This window comes from Candidozyma haemuli (assembly GCF_002926055.2).
Source record: "Candidozyma haemuli strain B11899 chromosome Unknown A_2014730914, whole genome shotgun sequence".
Lineage (NCBI taxonomy): Eukaryota > Fungi > Ascomycota > Pichiomycetes > Serinales > Metschnikowiaceae > Candidozyma > Candidozyma haemuli.
The window spans coordinates 1,761,203-1,783,208 of record NW_020289906.1 but is presented as its reverse complement, the minus strand read 5'-3'; the positions used below and the strand labels follow the sequence as shown (position 1 = coordinate 1,783,208).

Genomic DNA, 22,006 nt, shown 5'->3' with positions numbered 1-22,006 from the left:
GTATTTTAAAGGCAAAAGACCCGTCTAGAAAAACTTCCAGAACAAAACCCAGGCAAGGCGGACCAATACCACCGCCACAACGGTGACCATGAATGGGCCGAGAATTTCATAACTGGAACGTAACTTAAAATCTGCTTCCACCGTGGTGGTGTCAGGAGAGAGAGAAGGTGCCTTGGTGAACAGACCATTTTCAAAGAACTCCTTCATGAGTTCATCCTTTTCATACCAGATGTCTAACAACCATTTTTCGAATGCTTCTAAGGTTTCAGGTGGCACATTGTCCACATCGGCCAGATCGTCGTCGCCCAAAGGAATATCCTTAAGCGCAAACGCACGAATGTGGTAGTTGATTGCAGTGGGGCCGTAGCCCTTGAGGTAGTAAGCCTTAAGGGTGAACACCTCTTCACCGTAGTCATCTGCAGTAAGACCAGTGTAGGCACAGGTAACATCGTAGACATATTCAACGGTATCTCTCAACGAACGCAACATAAGGAACAACCCACGGACACGCGGAAGCAAAGTATGCTTCAAAACCGGGCGGCCCAATTTCTTTGCAAATTTGTCCAGGCGTTCTCTAGTGTGTGGAGACATGACAGTACCTTCAGGGAAGATAATCATCTGGTAAGGCCAAATCACTGTAGAATCCTTAGCAGCTTCTGGCACCTTACCCTTTGGCCAGATCAGGACGCCCGGTAGCGTAGTAGACTGGGAAGTAGAAGTGACATGAGAAACACCAGAGGCCGGGCCAAGACCACGAGCATCGGCATCGATTTCTAATAAGCTGTTGGTAAGATTGACCTTATCCAAATCCCATTTTCTCAGCAAAAACAAGAACTTATAGTTCTCCATTCCCGGGCCCAAGACTGGAATCTTAGCCAATGCAGCCTTAAGCACGATATAGACAGAGTCACCAAAACGGCCCGTATAGCACAACCACCAAAGAAACAACCAATCTGTGTAAATCTGATGGTTTGAAATCCACACCGAGTTTGGCAGGAGACTGGAGATCAAGTTGCCCAGGGAATCGACCCTAAACGAGGTCAGATCAGGAAGCGTCGTCTTATCGAAAGTAACGGTGATTTTCAGCGGGTTGATCAAGGCCGTGAGGAAGCTTAGAAGCTGCAAGAAGTGAAGTTTGGTCAAGTTGATCATAGCATGGTACGCCTTCTTATGTTTCCTAAGAAGCGCCCAGGCCACTTGCTGAGTGAACCGTAGAGACAAGCAACCGAAAATGAAGGTTAGCACGGCAAAAACCGAACGCACCACGATCACTGGCCAAGAGTGGCGAGACAACATGACAATTGACGGTTTTTCGCTGTTGTGGCGTCAGGTACCGAAGAAGAACAGTGGTGTTGGTTATGGATCACTTGAGGCCTATAAGGGCAAAAGTAGACAAGAGTGAGGGTGCGAAACTGGCCGAAAGTTGGGCCTTCCCTCGGGCCAGAGAATGGATGCGCTGGAATGAGGAGAGGAGGAGAAAGAAAAGAGTAAGAACTCAAAGAAAGGGAAGGGGATTGGGGTGGTATTTATACTTGTTTGTGGGGTTGGAAAATTCAGTGTTGGTCTGGTGTAATGAGGGCCCGACCGTTATGGCTGAGCCGAGCTGAGCTGAGCTACTGTGGAGCAGAGAGTGGTAGTGAAGAGATGTACGTTTACGTTTGGTAGCAAAACAGCAACTAGGGTGTTTGGAGAAACGGTGCCCCTGTTGAATCACAAACAGAAAAACCTTCTTTGCTGTGTTTAGGTAGTTTTGTGTGGTCGTTTCAGCTGGCCAGTGGCCTTGGCAATGGTAGCATATAGTTGCGCAGCAAAGGTGGTTCTTGGGTGTTTTTGGATCTTTTATGTCATAAATCGTGGTAGGTAGGTACTGCCAGGCTATTCCGAAACTCCTGGTCGATTTGGACCAAAATCAGGCCAAATACATGGGGGTTCTACTGACCAGTGGCTGTTGGGTCATTCTGTTTTTCGCAGCCATTCCTCTACCGAAGCTCCTCGGTCCAGTGACGTATCGAAGGAGAAGAAAGAGACACAATAACGGTTTTTGGGTAAGAAGGTGTATGGGTGGGAGTGGTTGGTGGTTCCAGGTTAAGGTTGGTGGTGGGGTTGTTTGTGGAGGTTACGAAATCTATGGGGTCTTTGCTGCCTTCCGGGTAGGCGCATACCTTCAGGGTCTATCTCTGTGTACGGCTTAGCTAGGGCATTTAAGCTTTGGAAGGGAGAGAACAAGGTTTTTATCTGGGACGATCCCAGGGAATGTAAGTCAGTTAAGGTATTATCTATCTTCTCCTCTTGATTTGGCCAACTTGTTGGGTCGATTAGTTCCTGTTTGCGATAAGTGGATTGTCTTATCCGGGCGGTGCTTGTAACCAGCAAGAAGAAGCAGTTGGTATACAAAGTGCTTTGAAGCTGTAAAGTTAGGCAAGAAGCGACTCTTGGACTTATTTGAAAAGGCATAGACATCTCTGGGTGGCTTGATGTTGAGAAAGAGAGGTATTTTATTGGAATGGCATTGGCTCTGGTCCCTACATGTATAAGCATATGAGCATAAGCCAGTCCATACAAAAGACCACTAAGGACTCCCTTGTTCAACGTATTGCCACTAATTCAACACCCTCCTTACTTAAATCATCCATATTCCCTTCATCTTTTCAGGCAGTGAATCCCTCCTGTGGCTTCTCCTCTTCCATTCCCCCTAGATGTGAAACAGATCCATTTCGCAGCCATTCTTATATCCGGGCGGAGGAACCACCCAGAACCGCTACCAAATGGAATGGTCAAGTCGATAACGACTCCTTTTAAAAAGTATGTAATTGTTTCCTAGGTGTCTGGTTACCTATCTAAACTTTCATTCACCTGGGACTATAGAAACAGATGAGCTGTATCACTGTTTCTTTAACAGTAACCACCACACTATTCCACAGCCATACTAAGTACACAGCCATACCTTCCACATCCATACTGCTACTTCCCAAAGACCCTCTGCCAACTCTCATCCAAACTCCATCCACTCCTTGTCCCACGTTCTAACCATACCTCCACTACCTCCCTCCACCTCTTCTGTGGCTGCGAATCACATCTTCTCAGTCTCAGCAAGGGCGCAAATCACAGCGCTTATCTGTCAGCAACACATGAAATACCGTAACCTCACGGTACGTACGCTCCCGTGTTCCGTGATTCTCCGAAACCCTTGGTCCTCCAAGCCACCGGACATTGACACATTTCATCGGTTCGGTCTTTGTTGAGTTGATCCGTTTGCGCTTGGTTGCGAAAATCACCACAGAGCTTGTGAAAGAGACAACAATGCCAATGACAAGTCAAGCCACTAGTTCAATTCAATTTCATCCCTTTTACTTTACCCACCGTTTTCTGTCTATTTTTTTTTTTCTGTCATTTCCTGTCGTTTCCTGTGTTTTTTTCATGTACGGCTCTGTCGGCTGCACCTGTCAATGTCCCGATGACAGCGGCTGCTCGCTTTTGTGAAACCTTGCATTAACCTGTTAGCACCTATAAACACGAAAGTGACCCACCAGAAGAGCTATCTAAATTCCCTCCTTACCATCATCCACATCTATCCATTAGTCACGGAAAAATCAATTTTCCAGCCCCTCCTTACTTAACACTTCCCCCTCTCTTAATCTCCATCTAACTATCACACTAGCGCTTTGGCTAACTGCCGCACAACGGCTGTACACCACTTTTGGCCCGATCCCCCACCGCCAACCCCAAGTCCAACCAATCACCAAAAACCACCAAAAAGGATAAGGGGTTCAAACACGGGCAACAAGTATAAATAGAGACCAATTCCCACCTTCTTTTCCTTCTTCCCCTTTTTCTTCCTCACCGTTGTCTCTTTTTTTCACTACCTTTGGCTCTGTGGGAGCTCCACTTTTGCTCGTCTTTGTCACCTGCGCTTCACCTGCGCTGGATCGGTCTCAAGTTCCTACCGGCCGAGGCTCCACCCTTTGTTTGCACCATCCTTTTTTTCTTCCACATCCCACTTGTTCTTTTGCTTCCAACGGTTATTTCTGGTGATCTTTTGCTTCTCCATCGTGACTATACCGTGTTTTTCATTTCCTGATTTGGGTACTAGCCGCCGTTAATTTCCACTTTCCACAAGACTGCTTCCACTCACGCTACACTTAACACCCACACACTATAACCAAGAAACACGCCATGCCCCATTCTCGTTCGGCTTCGGCTGCCTCGCTAGCTAGCTCCGTGGCGTCTCTAGACTCCAATACTGAAGGACTGGCCCAGGCACCACAAACTTATCATTATAGCCATAAGTCCAGCGTAACTCCGGCCTCTTCATCGCCCAGTCGTGAAGAACCGCTCCCTGACTTGGAGCAGGGCCTGACAAGGCTGCATGCTGTGCTGGAGAAGATGTCCATCAAGGAGATGAAAACTCATGCTGTGGCTCGCTCTGCAAGAAGAGGTCTTCTAGCGCAACTTTCCATCGTTCCTGAACTAGACGACGCTAGAAACTACACGCCCAATATCAAGTTTCTAATTGTTATCATTGTGGCTTTTGCGGGTATTACTGGTCCTATGGGAACTTCCATCATCTTGCCGGCCGTGGGAGACGTGTCGGACGACCTAGATACTTCGTCCTCGGTGGTCAATGTTTCAGTGGGTATCTACTTGATCTCCTTGGGTGTTTTCCCGATCTGGTGGTCTAACTTTTCAGAGAAACACGGCAGACGAAGTGTTTACGTTATATCGTTCATCTGGTTCTTTGCATTTTCCATTGGCTGTTGTTTGGCCCCTTCAATTGGTGCTCTTATCGTGCTACGTCTTCTAGCCGGTGTGGGTGCTTCAGCCGTGCAAGCCTGTGGTGCTGCCACCGTTTCTGATCTATATATCCAAGAAGAGCGTGGTTACGCTTTGGGTCTTTTCTACTTGGGTCCGCTCTTGGGTCCATTCTTGTCGCCCATTATTGGTGGTGCTGTGGCTCAAGCTTGGGGCTGGAGAGCCACCATGTGGGTTATGGTGATCTTTTGTGGAATCAACGTGCTTACCATTGTATTCCTTCTACCAGAAACATTGCGTAAGGAGGACTCCATGGCTGCTGTGCGTGATAGGCTCAGACAAGAGCTCGGTTCAGCTAACGAGGGAGACCCTAACGGCCCCACTGAAGCTGAACTTACACGCTTTGCAACTAATCTCTCGCAGAACTCGTCCTTGCGTCGCGAGATCCTCAATGATGAAACAGCCTGTGATCCTGTCATGCCTACATTATCAAGGCTCACCACTAACCAATCGGCGTACACTAAACGAATCAAGGAACAAGAGATGATTCAAGCAGAGAAGAAGAAACCCATCGACCATACCAAATGGTCTCATATCCTTTATGACTACTTTATTCGCCCAACTCATGCCGTCATTCTTCTCACTTACCCTCCTGTGGCACTCACAATCTGCTACTCATCCATATGTTTCTGTGTTATTTATTTTTTCAACATCACCATCACAGAAGTGTACGCCAAGGAACCTTACAACTTCAGTTCTGTTATTGTTGGTCTTATGTATATCCCCAACTCCGTGACATACATTTTGGCATCCATCTTTGGTGGTAAATGGAATGACCGTTTGATCAGACGCCATGCTAAGCTAAACAATGGTGATATGAAACCAGAAGCTCGTATTTCTTGGAACGTTATCACCGCCATGTGCCTTTATCCCCCAGCATGTTTGATCTTCGGTTGGTGCCTCAAGTATGGTGAACATTGGGTCACTCCATTGATTGGAACGTCCCTTTTTGGATTCGCTTCTATGCTTATTATTGGTGTCACTGTCACGTACCTTATTGACGTTTTGCCTGGTAAGGGTGCAACCGGTGTTGCCCTTAATAACTTGGTTCGTCAAATCCTTGCAGCAATTGCAACCTTTGTCACCGTTCCTTTAATTAACGCCCTTGGAACTGGTGTTCTATTCTCCATCATTACCGGCGTTATTTCCGTGTTTGGCATCTCGTTGTACTTCCTTAAGCGCCTGGGAGCTAAACTTCGTGAGCGTTATGATATAATGGATTATTATGAACGTCTCTAACCTAGACATATCCATTAAACCTATTTATTGCATTAATACATCTAATGTCCCTATAATTTTTTCTGGCAATGAAGGATATCCTCAAAGAGGTAATCCACATTGAGCCCTTCCTTTTTCAAGAACGATAGTTGGGGTAAGATAATCGCAACTAGCTCTCTGTAGTGTTGTTCATCCTTGATAAACCATATTTTATCTTCCTTGAACAACAACGTCTCCTCGGCATGTTTCTTGATGATTCCGACCAATTGAGACATTTCAGATATACACCAAGTAATGAACCCACTGGAATCGAGATTACCATGGCGTGAGTCGTGAAGCAAACCTTCGATACATTCTCCATAAATTTGCAATGCACGACGTATTATCAGAACGTAGATAATGGTCAAGTTAGCAAGATAGTTGATGATGTCAACTTTTGTGGAACCGTGAGCATTTGATATAAGCTTGCCAACTGTTTTTGAAAGATGTGAGGACAATGCTTCCAAGATCGCTGCAATACCTTCGCTTTGCATGTCAAATTGTGAGTAGTAGCTAAGAAGCTCCAGAATAGTCTCATTCGTGTAAGTCAGAATATTGTGTTGTAGGTCAAATTGGAGGTTCTGCTGAATCTTAAAACGTCTGTTGCTCAACTTAAGCTTCACAACATCCACAAGGATCCTAAGTTCTTCTAGTGACTCATCGGTCTCTTTTGATTTGAATCCAGCCACCCGCATAACAATGTTAGCTACCTTCTGGTCAATGATCGTCATGAGTTGAGTAGCCTGGGAGTAATTGTTGTGAGCTAAATCGACATCAACCTCGTCGAGCTTATCTTCGGCATTCTTAAGTTCCAAGAATAATCTGTGGGGCAGCTTGTCGCTACCAGGCTTCTTGATACCGGCTTCCTTGTTATAGTCATGAGATCTATTTCTGGAGTGAACCCTGGCAGAAATGTCCTGAAGAATGACATCATTGCTGTGTCTTTGTCCGCTTGTGCGGCGGTTGAACCCAACCTCTTCAGTAGAGCCACTACGTGAGTGGCCTTGAAGACCAGAAGAACGAAGCGATTCACGCAAGTGACGCAGCTCCAGCTTATCATCATGTAGACTGGCTGTGCTGCTATTGAAGCCGTAGCCATATTCTCCGCTGACCCTTGGGTTTCTTTGTTCTTCTTCTTCGAATTGTTTGTTCTTCTGAGCGAGCTCGGCTTTTCCTTTCTGGTAGGCGTTTAACACGCGAGTGAAGTGGTCATATCTATCAGTTTGGTAGACATAGCTGAAAGATGGAGCTCGGAGATTGATAACATGAACCTTACTACCGTCTCGGCTTGAGATCTGGCTAGGAGCGTTTATCTCCGATATGTCGACATTCTGTAGCGGCCAACAGTAAATGGCCTGTAGACGTTTCGAGCTGCCTTCCTGGGGCAGTTTACGTGTAGCGATCATAACCAAATCATTGAGCAAAAACAAGTGGATTGGACGGCTAGGCTTCCACGTACCGATATTGATCTCATGCCAACGGCCACTCTCTGCCAAGACGTGTCTACCTGGAATAGCCTGGATGTACTTCTGAGCACCGTCAACATGCTTAAAAAGAGACTGCAATTCCGTGGCCCACATTTTCTGGAGCACTAACACTGACAGTCTATCCTTTCTCTTGTTTGGAATATCAAGCGAAGCACCATTGAAGCTTTGGGAACCATTCTTAGGCGTCTCCTGTTCAATAGCAAGTCGTCTCTCAGCAGATTCGGCAAATTCAGCCAAAATCTGATAAAGCTCCTTTGTCAGAACACGAAGCGTAACCAATTCTTCCTGAGTCACCCTAAGATCATCCGTCAATTGCAAGATATTCTTCTGGTTGGTGTTGATTCTATTCTTGATATCGTTATCCAAATTAGATTTCTGAACAAGCAAAGACTTATAGAAATCGTCAATCACAGTGACATCCTTATCGTGAAGCTCAGTCTTGATGATCTGTACTATATCGTCCTCGTTGGACTTTCTGCGGTGGGTAGCGAAGCTTCGAACCAGCCCCACGTCGGAATTGTTCGTTGCTGTTCGGTACATCGGTTGGTTGGGCAATGGAGGCATCGACGAAGGGTCAAACTGATTCGCTGCAGATGCCTGGATCGACATTCTTCTGTTGTGTCTTCTGCTTGACGCTGCCGTCTTGGGCACCTGTAACGAATTGCCATATGGATCGTTTTCAGGCACTCCTTGTTGAACATTGACATTGGCGTATGGGTTCGCCTGGGCCTGTTTGGCAGCCCCGCCAGAGTGCCATGGCGCCCTGCTTTTCCTGTTCAGCCTAGTGTCCATATTGAATAAAGACACTTACCAGGTCAGTTGTGTAGATAGTGTGGAGGTTGGCTCGAGGCGTGTCCAGCACAGGAAGTACAGAAAGGGCAAGTTTTGGGTGTTTTTTATATGAAAAGGATGGTAGGGCCAAGCAGTGAGGGATTTGAGATGGATTATCCGGTTTTCCTTAATTTTTACCAAAAAGTGGATTTTTCAGAGTTGTTCTATTCCCAGTTAGCATGTTTAGCACCCGAAAAAAATAGCAGAAAACACAGACTTTCGCTACATTCGGAGAGTGCGAACAAAAGTATCAAATAGTGGTACCATCTGGGAAAGACGGTTGAAGATAAATCATAAAAAAGTTGAAAATGGTAGTGCTTTTCAAAAAAAAGTGGCAGTAGAAAAAAATCACTTTCAAAATCCCCCTTTGTCCGTTTCTTTCTTCCTCTGGTTGCCTTTTCGTTACTGGTAATATGGCTGGCTCCTGCACTAACCAGCACCCAAGTCAAACTTTCATCTTCAACTACAACCTGCTTTTTTATCCAACGTGCTAATGTCCCTCACGAGTTTAGAACTCAACTACCTTATCTGGAGGTATCTCCAGGAAAGCGGGTTTGAGCTAGCTGCTTATGCCCTACAGCAAGGTTCCCACTGTCTTGAATACGAACATGAGAAGAACAAATTAATAGACTCGATAGAACCAGGCTGCTTGGTCAACTTAGTTCAGAAAGGCATTCTTTATACGTTCGTCGAGGATGCTGCAGAGGGGAAAAACGAGCGGATTTCGCTTGTGAATGCTATTCTAAAAGATAACCAAAACCGTGTGGATAGTGGGCTGGAGAAGGACGCTCTGCGATTCACGCTAAAGAAAGATTCTGCTGTTGAAAACGGCTCCAACGATGTTGATATGGATGCTGATTCGGCTACGGCTTTGAGCAATGGCAAGAACGACGCAGAGGCCGAAGAACCAGAGGAAGAAGTTCCCGAGGTCGTCAACTTCTCGACAAAGCTTTTAGCGCCATCCACAAAGTTTTCCAGCTCTCTAGCTGCTCAATACCACCCAAGTACTTCCGTGCTAGCGTATGGCTGTGATGACTCGACAGCGAAGATCCTAGCCTTGGAAAATGGCACCATCGCAGAAAACGTTACGCTAAATTATCCACCACTTATAAACGGCAATGACCAGACTCCATTACCAAACGAAATAACCACCGTCTCGTGGTCTCCTCTGGGGACCATGGTCCTTACGGCTGGCATTAACGGAGAAATAAGAGCATGGACTCCTGATGGCAAACTAAAGAATATTGTAAATACCCCAGTGGACTCCACTAAAGTTGCAGCTCCCCTCCACACCGTTCTGTGGAGTCCGAGAGGCCAATTCGTGCTTACTATCGATACTTCAGCCACTGTGCGTATATGGGAAGGAGATAACCTTACACCTATTCAAGAGCTCCGAAGCCAGGACAGTCCAAGTTCAACCTGTCTCGAGGCATGCTGGGTCAGCGAAAACAAGTTTGCATTAGCCACATCCAAGAATGCTATCAAGATAAATTCAGTTAATCCCCAGGCTCCATTCGGGTCTGCAGAGTCAGTCGTTACTGTTGGTCTTGTTGCTGGTCACCTTAATCCAATAACTAATCTCACATTCAGTCCTGTTTCCAAGCTTTTGGCTTCCGCTTCAGATGTTGACTATGCCATCAAGGTATGGAACAGTCTGTCATCGCGTGATGCTTTGGAGCTCAATGTTTCTACCGAAAACGAGACTGACATCAGCTACCACACATCTCCTATTGTGGGACTTCATTGGCTCACAGGACCCAGCGACGTTCAAGGCAACGAGCTTCTCTCTGTATCCATGGACGGTGTTGTTAATGTGTGGGATGCTTTCACAGGAGAAGCCATCAGAAGCACTAATATATTCAAGAGTCCCGACAGCTACCACTTTGGCGAGGAAAACTCCATTGACACCAGTAACCCATTAATCTTCGCCAGCGCCTTATCTCATGACGCTCGCTTTTTGGCCATTGGTGATGATACTGGAAATGTGACGATATGGGATGTTGCCACGAAACGTTACAGAGGTACAACTACCAGTCTAAGGTGTCTTGGGTTCTTCGAGTTCAAGGAGCAGGAGGACGCCAAAGATGTGGGCATATGCGACATAGCGTGGGACAGCAAAAATGAACTACTCACAGTATGCTACAAAGGTAGCGAGAGTGTGGTGCTTAAGTGGAACGGGTACGATGAGTGATCGGAAAAAGACCTGTAATTTGTAATATTATGTATTTATAGCGGCGAAATAAAATCGACAAACAGAGACACAACTGGATCAGCTGGTAGCCTCCGACACAATCGAAGACACAGTCTCAGTAGCCTTGGAAAGAGCACTCTTCTTGATAGCTGGGTTGGTGCTTGGGAAGAAAAGGTCAAGGTAACAGGTCAGCAAGGAGACCAAGGCAAACACAAATCTCAACAATGGAGGCTGAGAACCGGCCTGGGCATCATCCTCTGGCTTGTTAATTGGCTCAGTCAAGTAGGCCTGGAGAGCCAAAAACACAGCACACCACGACATAAGCTTGTTTCTCATGAACATGGCTGCCATTGGAAGTGTCTGGGAGATCATGCTACCAGCATCGTTTCTGGCCTTAGCTGGAACGTGGTGGTATCTGTGTGTTAGTAGGAATCACAGGATTTGATATTATTGGTGCTTTACATACGGTACTACCAAATCTTCTCTCTTTCTGGACATGGTGAATTGGGCAGTTGGAGTCGTTGAACTTTTGATATTCGCAATTTATGTGGCCGCGACATGTACAGAACTTTCCAGGGTAGTTGGATGGTGAAACTACTAGATACGATGTGATGGTATTGATTAATATGATGGTTTAACTTCTTTTTTGTTTCCATTGGGTTTCCAGTATTTCCTTTTGTTTTGTATTGGGGAGATCTCATTTTGTGTTGAAGCCATTGAGCCATTCATGACCTCACGAGGAGACATCTTTCTCCACAACTTCTCACAAGGAGAAGTCTTTCTTGAGAAGATCCCGTTGGCGAAAGTGAATGCCGACAATCACTAGAGTCATATCAATTATGTGCTTTGGAATTGGTGAGACGTCCTCGGCTTCTTCAACCTTGGCTCGTAGTTTGACGGCTTTCTTGCCCAAGTCACGGACTATAGCAGTCTCCTTGTGATCTAGATCTCGATCTAGACGAAGGAAAGTTGTGAAGATCCATTTGCCTAATTGCTCAGGCATGTTGATCAGAAGCCATTTCGTGTAGTATACGATAAGCTTGATGATTGTGGTATGCTCAAGGAACTCCAAGAACTGAGCATCTGGTTGTTCAGAAAAGATCTTCTTTCTCCACTCTGCCGCTGATTCAGGAACAGCGAATTCAGCTTCTTCTGTATCCTCCTCCTCCTGCTCTTCTAGACGTTCATCTCTTGCCTTCTTCAGAGCATCAAAGCTTTTCATAATCTCATCAATCACTTCCTGAGGCACAATTGACTCATCAGATGCTTCTGACTCCTTCTTTACTGTTTTGGATCTTTCCACGTAATGAAACCCTTGGTCTGCTTCTGCTTCTTTCCTTACTGAGCTTAAGTATTGGTACACTTGGGAATCTTCACCGTCATCTGGAGCAGCATCCAAGGGAAATGCACGATGCTGACCGAAATCTTCATCTAGAGGCCCTTGCGTATATCGAGGTTCTTCGACCTTTTGGCGTTTTCTGTCGGATGTCATGGCTGGTATGTTTCTGAGCCAGCTCCAGCCGAAAAGTCGATTTCTGCACGTGATAAAACACGTGAATGTCATCAAAATTCATAAAGACGTGGGGGTCTCCAAAACATAATTTTTCTTGTTCTTTTATTCTTGATCCTTTGGAGCAGGTGTACCCACTTCTGGGGTTTTACTGGTATCGCCGTTTGCAGCCGGAGTACCCGAACCATTCTCGACCTTTCTCTTCTTCCTAGCAATGACAGGACCCCTTATTAGTCTTTCCAAAAACCTTTCATCGAACTTGGACTGACAGGTAGGGCAGTGTCCCAGTTTAGGGACTACACTCATGATGCATAGACACACTGAACAGACAAAGCCAATATCGACGGGCTTTCCAGTAATGAAACAACTGGCCTTATAATTGACATTCGAATTAGTCGGAAGAATAACGATCGACCGAAGCGATGGTTCAAGAAAGTATGCTGTAGAAAGAACTTGCATCAACCCTTGTGGTTCCTTGATATGCAAATAAACACCATTGGTAGCATCAGCTGCCTGTTGTAGATAAGGCGCCTGGTGGCCACCAAGCTTTGCCACATCCAAAGGTACCTTCATTTTCTGAGCGGCAAAAATCGAGTTCATGATGGCAATATAGTTAGACTCGTATGTATCATTAGGAGTGACAATAAGCACACGAGCATGCATTGAGGTCGTCAGTGGGTTGCCAGATGTGCTGGTTGTGCCCAGAGAGCCCATTGTAGATGCAGTAGAATTAATAGCAGACCCTGTAGTAGTCGAAATAGACTGGTCGACGTGCAAAAGTCTATTTGTATATGTCAAGGCTCGCAGCAAAGCACCTGCCACCGTTGACCTCTGGTTAGCTTCCAGGTCGAGCTGCAGTGACATCTTCTCAAGAGCACTGTTTATCTTTTGCATAACAATCTCGTCCACAAGACGAAAGTTACGGTACATGCCTTTGTTCACCAATGTAGGTTTATCACTGGCTCCATCTTCATGCTGCTCTTCAAGCAGACTTTCCACATTGGGGTGCAAAATGTCTGATCCAAACGGCAGCGACAAAATAAAGCATACCTGATTACTGTTATTCAAGGAAAGATGGGCGTTCAAGAATACCAAGAGGGTTTTCACTGTTTCTTGGATTGTCACTTGGTTGCGAAGGGCATACCAACTTCTCGGCGTGAGCTCGAAAATGACCGTTAGAAGCGATGGATTGTCGTTGAGTTCCTCTGGAGCAGGAACATCTGTATAGATACTGTCAGCGATGCTGTCCATGTGGAGTAAGTATGAGGTAGTTGAAGGTTGGTGAAGGTAGAGAGTCTTAGGCTGCTCATGAGGTGCACCCGTACACCACACAACGGCTTGATTTGCAGCCACTACAGTTACTATAGAAAGAGAACGTAGAAGGAGGAGAGTACCAAGATGTTGCTAAATTACTCCCACTTAATGCTTTATTCTCTTGTGATTGTTATCCCCAAACTGTATATTGGCTCTGGTTAGAGCACAAACCACATATATCCCCCATTTCTTCAACCGAAACGCAAAACTAGTATTATGCTAATGCTGTAAGCGAGTAATTAACTGAGAATTACTCGCCAATGTCTTCGTTCCAGTCGTGTGGACGTTCCTTGATGAAACGAGACATCAACTCTTTGCACTTGGAGTCGTTCAAGTTCACAACTTCAACACCCTTGGAACGAAGCAACTCCTCGGCTCCAACAAAGTTCTCATTCTCTCCAATAACAACTCTCTTGACGCCATACAAAATACAAGCACCAGAGCACATGTCACAAGGAGATAACGTCGTGTACATGGTACACTTCTTATAGACGCTGCCCTTCAAACGGCCTGCCTTCTCCAAAGTATCAATCTCACCATGCAAAGTAGCCGAGTCTTTCTGGAATCTCAGGTTATGGCCACGACCAAGAACCGTGCCGTCTTCGTGAATAAGAGCTCCTCCAATAGGGATACCTCCGTTGTCAAAACCTTGCTGTTAGCAACCGCTGCACATCCATGCAAGTCATCTCGAATACATACTCTTTTGGGCTTCTTCGAAAGCAATCTTAATACCTAAAGCGTCGTCAAAAGCCATCTTAAAAAACTGAAGTTGATAATGGAAAACGATGAGCTGCTTTCGCAAGATTTAGGTTGGCTCTTGATGCAGTATGATCGTCCTATTATCGGAGGGAATGGAACATTTACCCCGAGATTTTCGCGCACCGAACACTGGTGTTAACGGCTTTTTTTCGTTTTTGTGCACTATTGGCTGCAAAACGAACTAAAAGTGTTCGATATTAAAAACGGAATTTTTTCAGCAGTTTCGGCTCCATCATCTTTTGACAAGCTTATCGGTAAATGTTGATTGTACCGTTTCGTTCGACAGCGGCTATCATCGGCTGGGTCCTCTGTACAACCGCTAATCCAGTAATGGCATCGTAACGAGGGATGTTACTTCTTCTTGTCTTGCCATTTGGAGCACTTTGTTCGTAAGCAACGCTTAGTCTTGAACTGACTTGGGTTTTGCCAAATGTACTCTTTTCTCCAAATACCAGTCCTGACTTCTTGATATCGTGGAGATCCCATACAATGATTCGACTGTCACTTGTGGTCAGAACGAAGTAGCCATCTTCATGTGGGTTTACGCCTCCTCTTTGCGTCAAATCTAACGACGTAGGACTATCATCTTGAGGCTTGTCGAGATCAAGAGTGAATTCAGCAAACAAGTCATCCAAATTGACGTCCTTCTGCAGCTTAATTTCTTGCAAAGCGTACTTCTTAATTTGAGGATTCTCAGTGTTGGCAGTGTATATCTCACGACATTCGAAACTGGGGACTTCCCAGACTGTTATATCAGCCTCCCTCAGTCCTCCAATCATTGCAAAGTAGTTGTTGCTAGTCATCTTCTCAGTCAACCTACCACTATGAGGTACCATCATAAGCTTTCTAATGGCTGATTTTTGCACGGTGGAGTTGTCGATAGTGACCTTCCATGACTTCACTAAAATATGGAAACGAAGATCCCAAAGACACAAAATTCCATCGCTCGTACCCACAAGTACCCAAGTCCCGTTCTTGGAAAAAAGGAATGAAGAAGGAACGCCATGGACAAGGGGGTTTTGCACCTCAAAGTATACCTCCAGTGTGATGATGTCAAGGGCAGTGATCTTACAGTCGCTCGTCACCGCAACGCAAAGGGCCTTATCGTTGGTGCTGGCAAATTCCAAAGTCGTTGCAAATCCATGCTTCAATGCCATGCCACGGATCTTGTGAAGTTTCGAATATTTGGTGATCTTCTTGGCCTTGTTCCTGGCGACTAGGACACGAAACAAGCGGATCTTTCCATCGGCGGTTGCAACGGCAAACACAAAACGATGGGGAAGGAATACCACATCAGTCACTGGGCTTTTCAAGTCCACGGTAAGACTAGCGCTTTTTGACATGATGTTCTTCTCTAACTTCGTTGTATCCCAAACCTTTACTTTCCCATCTTCGGAGCCAGTAACAAAAAATTCGGAAGTAGGAGAAGAAACGATTATAGTTATGATTTCATGCGAGCTGGGATCACTCTTAGCATTTATCAGTGTAACCAAGACGCCCTGCAAGTTGAATTCTGGTACTGCTTGCGACGCATCATTACCGCTCTTGATGATTGAGCCAAACTCTGGGAAGTCATCAAGCGTAGGCCCAAATGATAGATTCTGAAGATAATCCTTGATATGAGGGTTTGCATCTTGATAGCTATGTCTCATGGTGGCAGAGATCACATTGGATGCACCAGCGCCGAATACCTTATGAATCAGATTTGCGTCACGAGTACTTGAATGAATATGGTGGTGATGGCGGGATTTGGGCGGTACGCTACCGTCCACATGGCTGATCTCCAATTCTCCATGTACATTAGCTGCCACAGTCTGTGAAGATGCCTTAGCTTTCTGGGCACTGGAGAAGAACAATCCTCTTCCTTCGTTGGTAGAACGAATGGAGCCTGTCTCTTTCATGGTTGGCGATGTAGTAGTTTCTATCGTCTTTGCGTTGCTGTCAATGGGTTCTGTTTTGTAGCAAATATCAAAGAACACGTTGATGGGCGGAACATTAACTTTGGATGCCATATTGTATTCTTCTTGACTGTTTCCAGATGCATGGAGTTTGGACCGGTTGAAACTTAAAAAGTGTTCCTTCAACGCAAATACCTTCCAAAGATCTTTCTCTTCCATACCCACACTCTTAAGCTTAAGAATCCATTGCTTATCTTCTGATGACAAGGTTATGTCAGACATCTTGTTGTTCTCGCCTATCGAACTGGTGGTTGAATGTGGAACATAAACCGACTTTCCCATATCCTTGGAGTAGGAAACCAACTTCTTTCTTCCGTTCATTTGATGGATAGCGGAAAAGTTAGTCTGCTTCCAGAAAAGAGACTTGCTTGTGGCATTCGAAGACCAAATGAGAGCTGTCTCATAAACTTGCTTCAGAAGCGGCTTTGTAACGCAAGGGTACAATGTCTGCCAGTTAAGGACGGAAATGTCATAGGAAAGATAACTCTTGATGATAGGGTACAAGAAGCAGAACCGGTCTGCATTCAGAAGATTATCACTAACGACTAGTATGATGTTCACCACTGACTGACGGATCCATTCGTTAGGCTGCAACAAGAGAGTGGTGCAATTCGTAAGAATCTCCTTATAAATTGACAAGGCATTAAACTCAGAAGCAGGGTTAATTAACTTATCTTTCAAAAAGTGATGAAAGATCTCGAGTATCTTTAGAACCACGAATTGTTCATGGTCGCCCAAGGTTTGGAATAGAAGGGGAAGCAAATACTGCTCGAAGGCCAAAGCTCCAATGAAAGGACCGATTTTGATTATCGATGATAAAAATGCAAGTCTGAGCTGATAACTTGGGTCATTCAAGTATGTGATCAAATGCGGAAGAATCAAATCGTTAGTTTTATCAGCACCAAAGTACTCACAAAGAGGCAAGATCTCATTGACCAATCCAATACGAACAGAGACGTCTGAGTCTGTGAGTAATGCTTCAGTTAAATCCTTGAAGTCTGTAAGCGACCTTGCTTTTAGTGAATCTTGTTCAAGTATGGCGCCATCATTACCATCTTCTGGAGGGAATGATGAGGTACTGTTTCTGTATTGGCGAGAGTTGAGACTGAACCTCTCTGATACAGAAGCCAAATAAGGTAAGCAAATTGCCAATGTCAAGCGCAAGTAGCGTACTTCTTCCTTGTGAGGGGAGCTCAAAAATGCTATACTTTTCAAAAGCGGAGACAAGTATTCTGTGAAAAGCTGTGCATTAATAGCATTGACAGAATTACAAGTCTCAAGTAAGTTTGTAACCCCGACTAGCGCAACGCAAGGCACTCTTGTAGAAAGATGTGTATGCGGAGGAAAGTTGTTGCCGTCATTCATGACTGAAGTTGCCTGAAAAAAGGACGTGTCTTCCAAGTAGTCATCTATAAAGCTGCAAAGATATGGAAGAGATCTATCAAGCTTTGCATCGTCACTTATCCTCTCAGAGAGTGCCAATATGATCTCGCATGCCTTAATCTTGTTAGCTGGTCTTTTGAGTGTGTTTAAGAGAGAACACACCGTATTCAAAAGAATAAGAGCACCCTCCTCCTGGCCCTTCTCGTCTGCTTTGACTCTTCTAATAGTGTAATCTTTGGGAAGACCTTTCAAGTTGAGCCTTATAAGTGCACCAGTGGACCTCACAGGAGGAGACTCCTCGTTATATGAGAACAGAAGTGCTTTCGTAATTTCATCAAAGGAGTCATGTATCTTTTCTAATCTCAAGTCACTGGGAGATACTGAGTCATCATTTTCTGGGATTTCATAAAGCGTAGGGTTATTGATGTCACACATGAAGTTGTAGAGGTACTCGTAAAAGTATTCCGGAAACAACGTCCCACGATACTCGTATAAAAGATCATGAGCCAGGGAACGATTAGAAGGGTCTATGCTGATTAAGTTTTTCACCAACTGGCGAACATGCAAATCTGGAATGCCCGTGATATTAGGCTCCAACTCTCCCTTCTTATACTTGTACAAGTCAGAGAGGGTGAATGTAGGCTCTCCATCATTATAAAGCTCTGCAATAACACATCCAGTGGAAAAGAGGTCCATTGTGCTTGAAAGCTCTGATTCGCCAGTAGCAGGTGGGCTTTCCTTCAGAAAGAACCGTTCCGGAGCCAAGTAGCATGTTCTTCTATTAGAACTATCAAAATAAAAGACAAATTCACTAGGATTATCCCCAGGCAAATACACTGGTTTGATGTGACGGGAAAAATCCGTAAGAACGAGCCAATTGGACGAAGATACTAGTAAGTTCTCTGTTTTGATATCACCGTGGCAAATATGTAGATGGTCATGGAGCAATTGCAACGTATTAAGGAGCTGAAAAGTAAGCCACAGTTTCTCCACCAGCGTAAGGAATGGTCGTAGCGATAAACGGTCGTATAAGTTGGATTTGACAAGCTGTCTGGCCATGTATCCTGCCAGGTCAGTCTCGATGATTTTATGCCATGGTTGAACGTTTGGATGTGCAGCTAGAAGCAGAGCCTCTTTACCCAATAACTCTGCTGTGTCTTGAAGCTTGATTCCAACAGCTGGCGGCTTGATAAACACCTTAACCACTACAAGCGTTTGGGTGGTGGTGTCATAAGCTCTGATGGTCTTGAGGAAACGACTGTCGTTCATAACATCGAGGAAAACGAATCCGGGTAAAACATCCACATAGGCTCTGAGGGCCACGGTATGTGCCTGTGGAGCCAATAGGGATAAGCTTACACCCATTGTGGTTGATGATCAATTGTTAGTTGGGTTGAGTATTTACCTGATCCTACATAACTATGTATGGTGCTGATAGACTGCACAGGAGGGACGGCACCAGTCTGGACAAGGAAGGTGTTTCCAGGCCCACTTTGGCTGTGATGGTTGTTCCAAAAGTAATAAGGGGGTAGCGACTGTCTAGGTATAATGTATGAGCGATGTGGGATGGCGCCTAGCGTCTTTGGTGAGCGTCAATGTCTTCGTCTGAGCCCAACTCAAACGAGTCGAAACGACGTAAGCCAAGGGTCTCTTCGGTATCGTATTCGCCACGGTTCATTTGCATTGACCTACGCATGGACGAGAATCCGCCCACGCCGTTGTCCATAGGTCCAATGTCCTTGCCGTTGTGCACGCCAAAGATCTCCTTGTCGAAGCCATTATCTTCTTTTCTAGCGATATTGAGCAAGTAGACACCCGAGAAAATGACCAAGAATCCAATCAAGAGCGAGATTACATTCACGGCAGATGTAGTGTTGAAGCCCTTGAACAAGATGAAAGAAGCCACAAGCGTGCACGTGGTGAACGTCACATAGTAGAGAGGGTTGACAATGGAGGTGTCGAACTGGTCGAGGGCCTTGTTGAAATAGTTCATCTGGGTGAGAATGCAAACGACCACGACGGTAATGAAAACGTACGTGGACATGTGGGTGAACTGGTTGTTGCCTGCAAAAGTCAACTTAAGAGCAATACCAAAGGCCTTAATTGACATGACGGAAATCGAACCCACACTCGAACAGATCGAAATGTAAATCATTGGGTTGGTGTGACCATATTTAGGCACAATCTTGTAAATGGTGAACAAAGAGTAAACCGTGACAAGGAACGAGTAGAACAAAAAGCCCGCCAGGGTAGCATAGTTCAAGATCTCGTCCACGGTTTCAATCTCCTTATCCGGAGGAGCATGCAACACGATAATCACCGAGCCCATAAGACAAATAGCACAGCCCATTCTGCCCAACACGCCCAACTCCTCCTTCAAGAAGATGGCTGCCAACACGGCACCTATAATCACGGAAAGAGCACCCAACGGCGTGACCAAAATGGCTGGTGCAAACGTATAAGCAGCGAAATTCGCTATTTCTCCCACCGCCATCGTGATGATACCCGCCCACCAGATCGGGTTCTGCAAGTACTGGTGGCTCTGGGAGTTGTCTGTTCCTGACTTGGAAGAAGTATCCATAAGGCCCTTTTTCGTGATGATAAACGACGTGCCGATCGCCAACGACGACGACATGGCAAGCGCAAGGCCTATATATTTATCGTCGACCATGGGGTTGTTTTGGTTGGAGGATGGAAGATGGTTTGAGGAGAAAGCCAAGATATAATGTTTGTGCGCGTTGATATTGCACTGCCTGGGAATGGAAAAAGTGCTACCAGGGGAGACAAAGGGGGTGTATTTGGGGGAAGGGAGGGTATTTTTAGACAAGACAGTTAGAATGTGGAGAGTATGGTGGAAATTGGGATTTTTCAGGTTTTTTTTCCATTTTTCGACGGATGGGTGGACAGTTGGCGGTGCCTTGTTGGACGTCTAGATGTCCAGGCGTGAAGATGGCTTGGGCAGCATATGGTGCGTGTAAATCCGTCAGGAACGAAGTGACTGGTGGTGGTTGGAAGAAGGTGGTGGTAGAAGTGAAGAAACGAGGGTTGTAAGGAAATGAGATTTGGTGGTTTTAGGGGTTTTGCTAGTAAGGTTTACTAGGGGTGGTTGGTTGGTTGATAGAGCTAGGACTGGTAATGGCTGCGAAATTCACGTTCGTATAAGTCTACCAGTTGGATAGAAAGAGGGTGGATGGAAAATAATAGAAGTGTTGAACTGATTGAGCTGGTTTTAGTTTCTCTTCGTTTTCTAGGGTTTAGAGGGATTGTCTGGCTTATGGTCTGGGTTGAACTATGGAAGTACGCAGCTGCCATGGGCCGGTTACTATGTTTAGACGGAAGGTAGTCCACAGGTAACCGAGTCACTGAAAGATGCAGCAAAACAAGTAAAACCTTTCTTCAGCTTATCTTTACCCCTTTGCCTTGAAAATTAGCTTTCCAAAAGCCCCCAACTGGATGCCACTAGTTGTCTTATCATCGTAACTGCATCAACTGCTACTTAACTGTCTAACCATCTCTCTCAAACGCATCCAGTTAGACCACAAAAGACCCATAATCATGTAAAGCACCTGCTTAAGCCGCCTAAACCACCCACCTGATCTCTTCTGTCCCTTAAAGACATTGGTCTCCTTCTGTTACCCTCTTCCCTAGTCCTCCACGCCCACTGTCCACCATAGTAAACATTCCATCACCAAAGCACCCTCCCTTGGCCCACACTCACGTCTAAGCGAAAAACTCTAAACTTCCCTGTCTTAACGTTATCAGCCAATAGCGCCCCAGTCTCCCCACAATCCATTCTCTCCAGCCTGTCCCACCACCACCATGCAACCAAAGACTAAAAACAAAACAGATACCACAAGACTCCACCTACTAATACGCCTCCTCCAAGAACCCTTACTTCTAATTCCAATATCCAATTTCGTGAACCCCATCCCTTTTAACTCACTTTCAAGCACACTGTCTTATCAGCCGCATAAGTGTCAAAAACCAGCCATCCAGCCGCAACACCACAACTACCATAAACCCACGTTGCCCACGATTTTGTTGATTTAAACCACCTTAAAACCCCCAATCAGCCGTAGCTAGCCAATCATATCTTGAAAACAACCCCATCTCTTCACCTCACCCATATCAGTTCCTTCCCTATGGCTGCGAAAAGATAACGAACATTTGAAGATCTACAGGGCCCATTCCACCACACTAAAGCACCCCACTAAAACGGACCAAAACAAGCAGAAAAAAAATAAAAATATAAAATATTCACGACATTTTCTTCCCCTTCCTTCCCCAATTTAACCTTCTTCTCTTCCCTCCTCTTCTTCTCCGTACCCCTCTTACCTTCTTCTGGTGTCTCAGGGTTCTGTGTGGTTCAGCCACACTGTGACCAGACCACTTGATAGTGCGGTGCAGCGAGGAAGAAAGGGTCCAAGTATTACCACTGCCACGGGGTATTTTGAAAAAGAGAAAAATCTAAAGCATCCAGAAAAGTGGGAATCGCTCGTATTTATAG

At 45.4% G+C, this 22,006-nt stretch overlaps 9 protein-coding genes across 9 annotated transcripts; 2 read left to right on the top strand and 7 right to left on the bottom strand. All coding sequences in view use genetic code 12, as the record gives it.

The window, feature by feature from the left end:
- Positions 1-24: 24 nt before the first annotated feature.
- Positions 25-1,296, bottom strand: CXQ85_000765 (putative acyltransferase; the record flags this gene model as incomplete). Its single annotated transcript, XM_025484499.1, has 1 exon — positions 25-1,296. One exon carries the CDS (start codon positions 1,294-1,296, stop codon positions 25-27), a length of 1,272 nt encoding a protein of 423 aa, XP_025342714.1.
- A 2,877-nt stretch (positions 1,297-4,173) lies between these two features.
- Positions 4,174-6,048, top strand: QDR3 (Qdr3p; the record flags this gene model as incomplete). The annotated part of the gene is made up of 1 exon (XM_025484498.1): positions 4,174-6,048. One exon carries the CDS (start codon positions 4,174-4,176, stop codon positions 6,046-6,048), a length of 1,875 nt encoding a protein of 624 aa, XP_025342713.1.
- A 50-nt stretch (positions 6,049-6,098) lies between these two features.
- EXO84 (exocyst subunit) lies at positions 6,099-8,345 on the bottom strand (the record flags this gene model as incomplete). The annotated part of the gene is made up of 1 exon (XM_025484497.1): positions 6,099-8,345. One exon carries the CDS (start codon positions 8,343-8,345, stop codon positions 6,099-6,101), a length of 2,247 nt encoding a protein of 748 aa, XP_025342712.1.
- Positions 8,346-8,877: 532 nt separating this feature from the next.
- Positions 8,878-10,575, top strand: CXQ85_000762 (uncharacterized protein; the record flags this gene model as incomplete). Its single annotated transcript, XM_025484496.1, has 1 exon — positions 8,878-10,575. The coding sequence occupies one exon, from the start codon at positions 8,878-8,880 to the stop codon at positions 10,573-10,575; it is 1,698 nt and encodes a 565-aa protein (XP_025342711.1).
- Positions 10,576-10,653: 78 nt separating this feature from the next.
- On the bottom strand, positions 10,654-11,073 carry CXQ85_000761 (uncharacterized protein; the record flags this gene model as incomplete). The annotated part of the gene is made up of 2 exons (XM_025484495.1): positions 10,654-10,990; positions 11,042-11,073. 2 exons carry the CDS (start codon positions 11,071-11,073, stop codon positions 10,654-10,656), a joined length of 369 nt encoding a protein of 122 aa, XP_025342710.1.
- A 265-nt stretch (positions 11,074-11,338) lies between these two features.
- CXQ85_000760 (uncharacterized protein) lies at positions 11,339-12,067 on the bottom strand (the record flags this gene model as incomplete). Its single annotated transcript, XM_025484494.1, has 1 exon — positions 11,339-12,067. One exon carries the CDS (start codon positions 12,065-12,067, stop codon positions 11,339-11,341), a length of 729 nt encoding a protein of 242 aa, XP_025342709.1.
- Positions 12,068-12,190: 123 nt separating this feature from the next.
- Positions 12,191-13,336, bottom strand: CXQ85_000759 (TFIIH/NER complex subunit; the record flags this gene model as incomplete). The annotated part of the gene is made up of 1 exon (XM_025484493.1): positions 12,191-13,336. The coding sequence occupies one exon, from the start codon at positions 13,334-13,336 to the stop codon at positions 12,191-12,193; it is 1,146 nt and encodes a 381-aa protein (XP_025342708.1).
- Positions 13,337-13,649: 313 nt separating this feature from the next.
- On the bottom strand, positions 13,650-18,864 carry VPS15 (ubiquitin-binding serine/threonine protein kinase; the record flags this gene model as incomplete). The annotated part of the gene is made up of 3 exons (XM_025484492.1): positions 13,650-14,047; positions 14,099-14,162; positions 14,473-18,864. 3 exons carry the CDS (start codon positions 18,862-18,864, stop codon positions 13,650-13,652), a joined length of 4,854 nt encoding a protein of 1,617 aa, XP_025342707.1.
- Positions 18,865-19,072: 208 nt separating this feature from the next.
- On the bottom strand, positions 19,073-20,134 carry CXQ85_000757 (uncharacterized protein; the record flags this gene model as incomplete). The annotated part of the gene is made up of 1 exon (XM_025484491.1): positions 19,073-20,134. One exon carries the CDS (start codon positions 20,132-20,134, stop codon positions 19,073-19,075), a length of 1,062 nt encoding a protein of 353 aa, XP_025342706.1.
- Positions 20,135-22,006: the final 1,872 nt, after the last annotated feature.